The following is a 12449-nucleotide window of genomic DNA, read 5'->3' on the forward strand; positions in this document are numbered from 1 at the left end:
GCATATCACCTACTTAATTTTTTTTTTTAATTTATTTTGAGAAAGAGAGCATGAGAGATCATAAGCAGGGGAGGGGCAGAGAGAGAGAGAGAGAGAGAGAGAGAGAGAGAGAATCCCAAGTAGGCTCTGCTCTGTCAGTGCAGAGCCCAATGTGGGGCTTGATCCCACAAACTGTGAGATTGTAACCTGAGCCAAAACCAAGAGCTGACGCTCTACTGACTGAACCACCCAGATGCCCCTCACCTGCTTAATTCTTATTTCATAAGGAAATAAAGTTCTATTCTGCTTTAGCCACCCTGTTACAGCAGCTAAAGCCATATCTTTCATAAATTTGTTTAAGTATAAGGGTAATGACAAGCTAACAAGCAAAAGCATTTTAGACAGTTATAACTGCTCCCAAGAAACAAGACCGTGATAAATAATAACTGGGATGAGAGGTGCAGAGTCAACTTAAATTGTTGGTTAGGGAGGACATCTCTGAGACTGTGGCATTTGGATTGGGAGCTGAATGACAAAAAAGCATCACCCACGACAAGAGCTGACGGCAGAGAGCACCAGGAAGAGGGAAAAGCAATCACAGAAGCCCTAAGACAGGAATATATATGCCTGATGGGTCTGAAAATCAGCAAGAGGGCTGGAATAAGGTAATGAGCAACAAAAGATTGAGTTTACATATATTATTTTAAAAATTTTTTTTAATGTTTATTTTTTTTGAGGGACAGAGAGACAGAGTGTGAGCAGGCAAGGGGCAGAGAGAGAGAGGGAGACACAGAATCTGAAGCAGGCTCCAGGCTCTGCACTGTCAGCATAGAGCCTGATGCTGGGCTTGAACTCACAGTTGGAACTCACGAACTGTGAGATCATGACTCGAGCTGAAGTCGGACGCTCAACCGACTGACCCACCCAGGTCCCCCATATTTAAAAGAAATTTTTTAACGTTTGAGAGAGAGAGACAGAACATGAGTGGGAGAGGGGCAGAGAGAGATGGAAACTCAGAATCTGAAGCAGGATCCAGGCTCTGAGCCATCAGCACAGAGCGCGACACAGGGCCCGAACCTACAAGTCATATGATCATGACCTGAGCCGAAGCTGGATGTCCAGCCAACTGGGCCACCCAGGCGCCCCTTAGCTTTTTTTTTTTTTTTTTAAACATTTATTTATTTTTGAGAGAGAGAGCACACACACAGGCACAGAGAGAGGGAGAGAGAATCCCAAGCAGGCTCTGCACTGTAAGCGCAGAGCCGGACACAGGGCTTGATCCCATGAACCTTGAGATTACAACCTGAGCCAAAATCAGAGTTGGACATCTAACTGACTGAGCCACCCAGGTACCCCTATACCCTCTTAGCTTTGAGACTCCTTCTTGCTCACCCCACTCCTCCAAAATAATGCAAACAAATTTACTACAACCCCTACCTAATGTTTGAGGGTCTTATTTATGGTCTTATTTATGGACTATCACCAGTCCATCTAAGACATTTTTGTATCAAAAGATTTAAGTGCCTAATGTATCATATTGTTAAGCAAATTTTGTTATATTCTGAATCACCAAAAACTGGTAATCCTGTAAACCAGAATATCTGATTAATCACCCTTCACTCCTGACTATTCTGAATAGTTTATTATGCTACTTCTAGCTTTTATGTTTCTTAGGGTTAAAATTTACTCATCTAATGTCTTGATAGCTAGAACAATACTTTACTTATTCAGGGGGTCTACATTTTCTTTTAGATAATTATTAAGATTTTGAAATGGAAAAAGAAAAACTTAATATATAAGTCTGACAAATTTCTGAGTCAGACACACATAATAAAAAAAGACCACTAGTTGAGATCTAAGTCCCTTCTAGAGCATCCCAGTCACATAGCCATCTGCTATGTTTGAATACCTTCAGTCACAGGAAGTAACTAGGTCTCTGGAGCCCATTCATCTTTGAACAGCTCACTGATTCAGGCCCCTTTCAGATGGATGGACTAAAATCTCACTTGCTGTTCTACAGATGTTATTCTTTGCATCACAAGTGAACTTTAAGTTTTGTGTGAGCTAGGACCATATATGGCAGATAAGTGAGCCAATCCACAGAATAACCTGCTTTAAGTGTGCTTTCCTCTACTGCACAGACCAGAAAGCTAAAAACTACATTTCCAGACTTTCTTACAACTGAAGTTCTAGATTTGACTTAGTTTCTGCCAACCATAAGCATTACATAAAATCTGAATTCAGAACTGAGTGAAATGGGGCAGGGTAAAAGGCATTCATTTTTGTTGTTATGAGTCAGAGCAAAAGAAGCATAATTCTGGACTCAGCAGCTATAGTAGTAGCTTCCTGATTATGACAGGAGCACTGGCTCCCTTTGTTGCAAGGCAACATTTGTAGGGGACTTTTAAAAGAACTCTTGCCAGAAACATTTGACTGAGAGAAGAGTTCTTTGATCAGCTTACGAATTTAACAACTGAGAAGTTTCCATGGAATGGCAAAGTGAAAACTGAATAATGAACTACCCAGCAAGTACTTATGGAGTAAATACAGAATAAATACAAAAAGTAAAGCATAGCATTGAGTGAGCACTCATTCTGTCACTACTGTGATTTTGAGCCAGCTTTGCAATCTTTAGATCTCATATTTCTCATTTATAAAATGGGAACCAGACAGTAGTACCTGTTTTTAGAAGGAGTAAATAAGATAATACTTGCAAAGAATAGTAAGCAATGAATGTTTGTCAATGTCATCGTTAAGATAGTGAGGAATTTACTTAAAGAGCTACATAGCTGGAAGAAGCCTTAAAGATCATCTAATCCAACCTCTTCATTTTACAACAACATGGCCAAAGAAGGGTAAAGTACAGTTCCTGCACTCAATAAATTCATAATCCAGGAGAAAAGGCTATTAAAAAAAAAAAAAAAAAGCACACAATTTGGCACTGAATCATTACAAGTTTTTTTTTTGGTTTGGTTTTTTTTTTGTTTTTGGAATAACACAAGCAGGAAAGTTTATTAAAACACAAAGTACACTCTTGATATGTAAGAGCAAGTGAGCTCACGAGAGCTGTGCCAAATCGGTACAATTCTTAAATAAACCAAAATTCTCTTACTTGGTATTAAGTAGGTGTATCATCAATATGCAAAGAAATTTTTTTTTAATATTTATTTATTTTTGAGAGAGAGAGACAGACAGACAGACAGACAGGAGAGAAGAGAGGAGACATAGAATCCGAAGCAGGCTCCAGGCTCTGAGCTATCAGCGAAGAGCCCAACATAGGGCTTAAACCCATGAACCAGGAGATAATGACCTGAGTCTAACTTGGATGGTTAACCAACCGAGCTACCCAGGTGACCCGAAAATTCTTTTTTTTAAAGTTTACTTATTTTGAGAGACAGCGAGGATGAGTGGGGAAGGAGTAAAGAGAGAAAGACGGGGGGGGGGGGGGGGGGGGGGGGGGGGGAAGGAGAGGGAGAGGAAGAGAGGGAGGGGGAGGGGGGAGGGAGAGAGGGAGAGGGAGAGAGAGAGAGAGAGAGAGAGAGAGAGAGAGAGAGAGAGAATCAATCCCAAGCAGGGCTTCAGTGTGGAGCCTCATGCAGGGCTCAAATTCACAAACCATGAGATTATGACCTAAGTTGAAACCAAGAGTCAGTCACTTAACCAACTGAGCCACCCAGAGTCCCCGGAAAGAAAATTCTTAATAGTTAATTCCAGGAACAACCAAATGATACAAGTTTTGTTTTGTTTTATGTTTATTCCCTTCCATATCATTTTGAAGATTTTGGTCCACATTTGAGTCCTATGTTTACCAGGCCAAAGAAGTTTGCTAATCTTGATAAGTCCCAGATACATAAACTACCCAGCACAATAGTCTTCTTTCTCCTAGAGTGTATCTCCACTACCCACCCAAATCTGCCACTGCCAACCACTTACCTATCAAGTAACCTGAGCACCCTTACTTGTTACTTTATATACCCATCTATGGAGAACCTTCTCTGCACTGAGATTGTCCCAGCTCTCCTAGAGAAATGGAAAGATCACAGAAGAAACCTACAATATATTCTGACATACTTCAGCAAAGATAGTCTTTGTCTCCATTTTATTTTTGTAACAGAGCCCAATTTTATTCACCATAACAATAAAACCTATGCAAGGATTATAGTTTCTAGCCTCCTTGCAGTTAGGAGTGGAAGCATGTGACAATGATGTGAGCCTGGCCCACAAGAAACTCTCCTTCATACTTCCCTATGCTCTTTCCCCTTTCTGGCTGACAGAGATGGACCACAGCCACCTTGGAAGCCACATACTGGAAGACAGAAGAGTCTCCATCTGGGTCCCTTGACTGACCACATGGAAGCATGCTAATCCTGTGAACCAAAACAACTGCCTCAGATATTACGTGTTTGAAGCATTATACAATTTTAGGTTTATCTGTTATAGAAGCAGCCATTATCCTAAAATAGCCATTAAAAAGATAAATTTCCTAGAATTTAATCATATTGGCACTTTAAATATCCAACAAATTTAAGACAGTGTAAAGAAAGCTAAGTATCAAAACTCTTCCTTGATATTATTGTAACGAATTATTTAAATGTTTTTTGTATTTTCATTTATATTTCATTTATATTTTTACTTTGTCTGGTCAAGGACCAAAGACAGATATTTATATTTTAACAATCTTATGAGATTAGTTTTTAAAGTAATCTGTGGTTTAACAGAAAAACATTTTATTGAAAGAAAAATTATTAAGACAAGTAATTTGTACACATAGGCTTTCCACTAGTTTCTTGGTTAAGTCACATAAAGTCCTATTAAGACTTACCAGTGAAGTACAAGAAGCAGGATGATTGTAAGGATACCACCACACTGTTTTGTAGATATTGATGTATTGGATGAACAGAGCAACCAGCAGGTAGATGAAAAAGAGAAATTCAAAGAGCAGGCTCCCATCCACAGGCAAATCAGGAATTTGGCAATGACGAACAGGACCTGGGGTGATTAAGGCTGTGATAGGTGGGACCGGAAGGCCAATAGCACTACCATTCCTGAAAAAGAAAACTACGGTTAACTCAAATGGTGACAGCTTTCAGAGTTATAGAGCATAAAAGGACCCTGCTTCCTTCCCCATTAACCTTTTAGCTGTTGGCCTTCCCCCAAACTCTCTCCTAGGATGTCCTACTTGTCTCTCCCTCTATGCACACTCTCTCAGTGATCTAACATGTGGCCACAGCTTCCATGATCTCCAATGTGCTGAAAACTAAAATTTTTCCCCATAGAGCTCACCGCTGAGTTTCAGACCCATGTTATCATGCTATCTACTGGACATTGCTGTGTTCTTCCTCCTATAGTCTTGATCCTAGTTCATGGCCCACTCAGTAGCTGCCAAAATCAGAAACTTGGGAGTCATATTAGAACTTTCCTCTGCCTCTCCATACCTAATCACTCTCTAAATCTTATATATTCTACTTTATAAAACTTTTTCTACACTGTACCCTCCTCTCTAAACCCAATACCTTAGTTCAAGCAGTTACCATTTTTTACCTAAACTATTGAAGTAATCTCCTTAAAATTAACTCTATCAAATTCTCCAACCTGCCTTCAGAGATCTTTCTAAAGTGAAATTGATAGTGTTACTGTCTTACCTAAAACTCTTTAATGGCTCTCTACTGCCAACAGGATAATATCCAGAAATTTTCAGTATGTCCTATGAGGCTCTCTGCTTAACAGATTAGCCTCATCTCTTATCACGCCTCCATATGCAACCTATAGAATACCCATGCTATTTGCTATCTGTGAACATACATGCTATTCTTTTGTACATGCTATTCCTTTCACCAGCAATACCATTCCAAACCACCTTCCTTAACCTCTCACTTACACATTTACTGACAAAATGCTTCAAGACTTTTTTTTTAAAAATTTTTTTAAATGTTTACTTATTTTTGAGATGGAGAGAGACAAAGGATGAGCAGGGGAGGGGCAGAGGGGGAGACACAGAATCTGAAGCAGGCTCCAGGCTCTGAGCTGTTAGCACAGAGCCTGACATGGGGCTAAAACCCACAAACCATGAGATCATAAAACGGGGCTCGAACTCGTCAACTGCGAGATCATGACCTAAGCCGAAGTCAGAGGTCAACCGACTGAGCTACCCAGGCGCCCCCTTTAGGACTTTCTTTAAATGATCAAGTATATCCTCCGTGAAGCTTACTATGACTCACTCAGTCAAAACCAATTCACCTCACCTCTGTGCCACCATTATACCTAAATTATGCCTTTATTATTGTACTTTCCATTACTGTTACATTATTTTTGTATACATCTATGCTTTGTCTATTAAATCATAATCTTAAGAACAGAGACTGTACTTTTCCTAGTTCACTGCACATATATACCTTTATGTTGAGAAGACAGCAGACTAATATATAGTCACAAAAGAGGTATCTTTTAAAACACAAATTAAAATATGGAGATTTTAATCCCCATCTTCTTGCTGTTCTTTCCTTCCGGATTTTTTATAGGTCAGAAATAGCTGGGCTATCTAAAATGATAAGATGGGGCCGAGGGGGGGGGCGCGGTAAGGAATAAACTTTTCAATTGTTTATATGCCTGGGAATAGTTAGAGATTTAAGGTCTACTTTTGTTTACACACCAAGGAAAAGAGGCTCGGTTCAGATATTTCCAAAGAATATTCTAGAGAGGGAACAATATCAGCATTGCCGTTCTACTCTAAGATTTCCAAATATAGAATTGTAGCATTAGTATGTGACATTTACAGTACTTTAAGTGACTCATGGGAATATGAACTCTGCTCATTCTCAACAGTTAAGAATACCATGGCAGAATCTCAGAAGAGCTAGAAGGGAAGAACAGGAATGGGGGGAGGGTAGGTAAAAACTGTAAAAGTTTCTTCCTCTCATTCCCAGAGCATACTCCAATAGAACAAGCTTACCAATGAGTAGGTTGTGAATTACCAGTAGGTCTCATAACCTTACCTGCTCAATCATAAACCCATAATTATCATACCATAGCCCTCCGGTGTGTTATGGGACATGGGCCACTGCACAAGAGGTGCACTCACACAGAATAAAATGTGAAAGGTGTGCAATTGTACAAGTTGGTAGACTTGAATGAAGGGGATTAATGCCAACAGCCAAGCCATTCCCTCTCCCCAGTTAATAATCAATGAGATAAGGAAATAAATTCTGATGAGAAGTTACAAGGTTAAGAGCCTCTACTCTGGAACATGCTGAAAATTCTTATTCTTCTTCAGTCAAAAATACATGAAAGGAGAAAGCATGCTAAATTATTTGCTATTATTTAAAGGTTAAAAAGGTTCTGACAGTTTTTCCCAAGTAAAGAAGACAAATGTGCTTCTGCAGTTAACAAATTCAATAAAATGCTGGGCTTCAAGAAATATTCAAAACAAAGTGCAGAAGATCTACACTTGTGATATTCTATACAGCCTTGGCTATTATACTTCAAAAAACAAAGAGACAAAGGTCAAATAAAGTGATGTAGAGCATCTGAGGGGAAAAAGAGTTTTATTCTAATTTGAAAACTTAAGAGGAGGTAAGATCAAAGTTCTTAAAAAAAGGCAGCTAAAATAAACAGACTTTGTCTATACATCTCAAAAAATTAGTCAGAGTAATAAAATAATAATAGTATTATTAAATAATAGTATTATAAACAGTATTATTAAATAATAATAAAAGTATTATTTTTCTAACAGGATATAAAAATAGATGCGAAAAAAGCAAAATAACACAAATGTCTGAGATACACTGTGGGTAGTCCTAGTCTAAACAGACCAGCTGTAGTCTTTGAGAAAGTAACTTTATATTCTTGAGCCTCAGTTTCTTCACCTGTAATACAAGAGTTAGAATAGAATTCTTTAAAGAATTATTTTCAATGTTAACATAGAATATTCTCTTTCAAATTATGCTACAGGTCCCTAAATCATGCCCAGGCTTGAGGTTCACTAGGAAAATTCAAAGGGCTTGGCATATAGTTATGTTCACAGCTAAGATTTATTACAACAAAAGGATACAAATCAAAATCAGCAGAGGGAATAGGTACATGGGGTAAAGTTTGGAGGAAACCAGGTGCAAACTTCCAAGAGTCCTTTTCAGTGGAGTCATTTAGGACCCACTTAAATCCTTGAGCAACTACCTGTGACAACACATGTGAAATGCTGTCTATCAGGAAGGCTCATTAGAGACTTAATAAACCCAAGGTTTTTATCAAGGTTTTAGCTAGGCATATGGATACAGCAAGAAAGATTCCAAGGAATAAAGAAGAATTAGAAGGGATGGAGAAAGCAGTGATCATTTGGACATAACAAAGTATAAGCAAGGATAAAACAAAGAAAAAAAAATCACTCTTAGTCTTTCTCAAATAAGATTCTCTTTCAACTAAAAGCTCTCCAGGAAACTCAGAAATTCACAGCATATCCTTCTTCTTTAGAAGGCAATCATTGAAGCACTTTTCCTATGAACAAAAATTCCTGCTCCCCATAAGAAAAAAGGAGGACAGGGAACTACAGAATTCAACCTTTACTTTTTTTTAACGTTCATTTTTAAGAGAGAGAGAGACAGAGAGAGAGAGAGAGAGAGAGAGAGAGAGAGAGAGAAAGCGCACGTGCACAAGTAGGGGAGGGGCAGAGAGAGAGGGATGGAGACACAGTAGGGCTCTGCGCTATTGCAGAGCCTGATGTGGGGCTCGAACTCATGAACCATGAGATCATGAGATCATGATCTGAGCTGAAGTCTAATGCTTAACCAACTGAGCTACCCAAGTGCCCCTGGATTTCAATCTTGATTGTGTCACCCAACTAGCTCCTTGACATTCTCAAGTTTAACTTAACCAATCAGGCCACAAACACCTACCAAATACGGGCAAATGTTCTCTTCTCCAGCTGACCTGTATCTTGCAGAATCAAATATATCATCCAAAATTATATCACACTTAAGCAATTATCTATTAGTACTCTACAGACACTCCAGAAGTGAGTTCTCTAGTCTGGATTCTGTCTTACTTTGTACACATTCTTCCTAAAACTATTTTCTAGGCCACCTACCACTGCTATTATCCATATTTCTTATAATCGTTTCTAGGTGGTATGTAATAACTTATTCTAGGCTGCTTCTTTCCCATCAAGAAACAAATACAGAACCACCTTCCAAAATAACCTCTCTAGGTAAAAGTGTCACAACATAATTCAATAATAGTTTTAGTGATTTTTCAAGCCATAAAAAGTGCCAGGAAGAGAGAAGTGCACAAAAAACATCAGGAAGGCTGAAAAGGCAACAAGAGTCCAGATTGCTAGTAATACTGAAAACTAGAATCCAAGCAAGAGAAAACTCTATTTAGAAAGGAAGCAGAAATTACATGACAAAAGTTATCTTGATCAAACACTTGATAAAGTAAAAGCCATCTCTTTCCACTGCTATATGACTGAAACTCCTCATGAAGTGAGTTACCCTGGATAAGATTAGAAATAATCCATCCTAACTTCTGAAAATTAGGAACAAAGATAAATTTCCATTAAAAAGGCCAAACTCTTTACTCTCATACAACATAAGTCTTACAATGTTTGGGTTACAATTGATAGTTTATTCATTTCAAACAATTTTTTGAAGAAAATAATTTGTAAGATCCTTGATAGAATATAACTTACAGTTTTAGAATTTCACATTAACTGTCAGTTTTAATTTGTCCTCCCCTGTCCAAAAAAAGAATGTTAGTAAGTAGTTAAACAACCACATTTGTCTTATACTTTAAATTCACTTCTCCCTTCTTTTAATGGCTAAAAAAGGTGATGACTAGAATTTGAATTATCAGCTGTAAGAACAGGACTACTTTCACTTTGTGGGCCCCATATCACAACTTTCCACTCCAAAGTACTCTGAAATACTGATCTTTCAATCTTCAAGGGCAGGATTGCTACAAATAATCTTGATAAGCAAATTATCACAATAGCATGATGACTGCTGTCATACTGATCATAGGATATTACAAATTATGCATAGTCTTATTTCTTCTTTACCTGTTTCTCAGGCCTGTTCCATTGCCACAGCCCCCACCAACCAAAGTCTGTAAAGAAGGTAAAGCTGTACGGCTTAGCTGCTGCCGACTAGGGCCCCTCCTTCCACCGGGCATGTCCGGGAACCAATCTGCTTCCAGTGCCACCTGTAGTTGCAATCCAGGTTAATGGCTGTCAACCTGTTTCAACTCTGAACAAAAGAAAAGACATTTAAACATCAGTTTACTATTTTTTTTTAAATTTTTTTTTTAACCTTTATTTATTTTTGAGACAGAGAGAGACAGAGCATGAATGGGGGAGGGTCAGAGAGAGGGAGACACAGAATCTGAAACAGGCTCCAGGCTCTGAGCTGTCAGCACAGAGCCCGACCCCACGCGGGGCTCGAACTCACGGACCGCAAGATCATGACCTGAGCCGAAGTTGGCGGCTTAACCGACTGAGCCACCCAGGCGCCCCTCAGTTTACTATTTTTAAACTAGTCAAGGTAACAAAACAACCAGAAAAACTGAATGAGTAGGCCTTGTAAAACTAGATTTTCAAATAAATGCTCCCCCAGGGTCTATTACCTACTTTACTTTGATGAAAGGACTACGCAAACTCTAATGGGTCAGAAGCCTAAGTTGTGATCTAAGCTCTGGTCAGCATTAGGCAGGTCACAATTTGTGTCTTTTGTCAGCTGACTTGTGTCATATGAAAAATATTACAATCAGGTAGAAGTTAACAAGAAACACCTAACAAACACATTTCCAATTCAATATTACAGATATTTCACAGTGAACTACCTGAAATACAGGAGAATCACCACTGTCCAAAATGTTGTGTTTTGTTATCAAGGGATCTGGGTTCTGAGATCAGATGTGCCACATATTATCTGACTGTAACTGAGTCACTTTACCTCTGAGTTTGTTTCTTCAAAAGTGTTCCTTGTCCTACAGAGGTGATTGTCAGGACCGACAAAGATGGATGAAAGTACACCAGTTGGCCTTTTAAGTCTTTAAAAGAATTGTTCAAGTTGTAACTCCGTATGTTAGAGTGTAAATATTAGAAAGAGCTATAGTGGATGGCCACTATACTGGTGTGAAATCATTTAAAAATTACTGAAACTGCAGGATTAAAAGGCAAATAACAGATAAAGACCGCCCCCCCCAATCGAAAAGAAACTGTATCTTGATCAATTTACGGCAAAAACATGGCTCTGCCAATACGTACACCAAAATCTACTTCCTAAATAATACAACTTAAAAACGACATCCTGGAAAAAACCCTTGTTTTCAAACGTTACTGCAGATTGATCCGATGTTCCTTATTCCTAACAGCCTTCGGCGGTAGACTAAGAAACCCCAGGTAAGACAAAACATTCAAACCGCTAGATGTAGGGACTGCTGGTCCTTGCTCAGTTAACGAGGGAAAGAAAAGTGTGAAGCAAAAAACTGGGATAGAATAGGCAAGGGGATGAAGTGAAGGAAGGCAAATGGCAAGAGACCACAAACTTCAACAGACTGGCCCCTAAGAGGGGACAAACGACAAAGAGTTTCCCGCGGCGCAACCCAGAGGACCGAAGCACGCCGGGCAGTCGGACAGCGCATACTGTACATGCGGGAATACTCACGCATGGAGGAGGCCCGGCCGGTGTGGCGGGATCCCTGGGAGGAGGCGGCGGCTTTACAGGCTGGACCCCAGGCAAGAGAATTCCCTCCCCGCGTTGAAGAGCTCCAAACGAGAAGCTTGTCCGCAGGCCGTCCCCGCCCGGAAAGTTGAGAAAAGGTGTCCAGGCTTCGGGCTGCCAGCCCCCGCCCCAGCCCCAGGTCAGTGCCAGAGTCAGAGCCAGAGCTAAAGCTAAAGGAAGCGCCCGGCCCCGTCAGCACTCAACCTCAGCCTCCATTACCGCGGAGCTGAGCAGACGTGGCAGCGCACGGCAATGACGTCAGTTCCGCGACCGCCGGCTGCCCCAGTGTCTAGCTGGCCCCCGGAACTGCTCTTGCAGTATGAAGAGCCAGCACCCCACCCACTCCTGCATGCACCTGCGCAGTGGGACTCTCCTTCTTCATTGGCTTGTGGTCCAACCTACCTAGCCAACGCTGGCCGAAGTATTTCCTTCCTGGACCTCTACGATACGTTGACACCATGCTAGGGGTCCTTATTGTGTCTCTTGGATTCTCCTTAACAGCTACGTACAAGTTATCGTCCCAATTTTACAGACGGAGGAGATTCGGAGCCGTCACCCACGGTCACGTCACCGCCAGATAAAGGAGTTCAAGTCGCGATGTCCTGCTTCATCATCCAGTCTGCGTCTATTGTATGTGAATTAAAGGACTGGATGGATGCTGGAGTTAATACTACAGATTGCTCAGTCTATTGAAAGAGGCGAGACACCAGGAAAACACAGTCATTACAATTACAGTAAATGCAACATTAAAAGTATGCCCAG

General features: G+C 40.2%; 1 protein-coding gene across 2 annotated transcripts in view; it reads right to left on the reverse strand.

Annotated features, from left to right (window-relative positions):
• Positions 1-11932, reverse strand: part of TMEM39A (transmembrane protein 39A) — a 30579-nt gene extending 18647 nt beyond the window's left edge. For both annotated transcript variants that reach the window (XM_042955395.1, XM_042955396.1), the window contains exons 1-3: positions 11631-11932; positions 10025-10211; positions 4802-5024 (exon numbers count right to left, since the gene is read on the reverse strand). In XM_042955395.1, the coding sequence (XP_042811329.1) occupies positions 4802-5024; positions 10025-10137 (336 nt within the window). In that variant the 5' untranslated portion in view covers positions 10138-10211; positions 11631-11932. The remainder of the gene's footprint in view (positions 1-4801; positions 5025-10024; positions 10212-11630) is intronic.
• Positions 11933-12449: the final 517 nt, after the last annotated feature.

The sequence above is a fragment of the Panthera leo genome, chromosome C2 (assembly GCF_018350215.1).
Source record: "Panthera leo isolate Ple1 chromosome C2, P.leo_Ple1_pat1.1, whole genome shotgun sequence".
Taxonomy (NCBI): Eukaryota; Metazoa; Chordata; class Mammalia; order Carnivora; family Felidae; genus Panthera; species Panthera leo.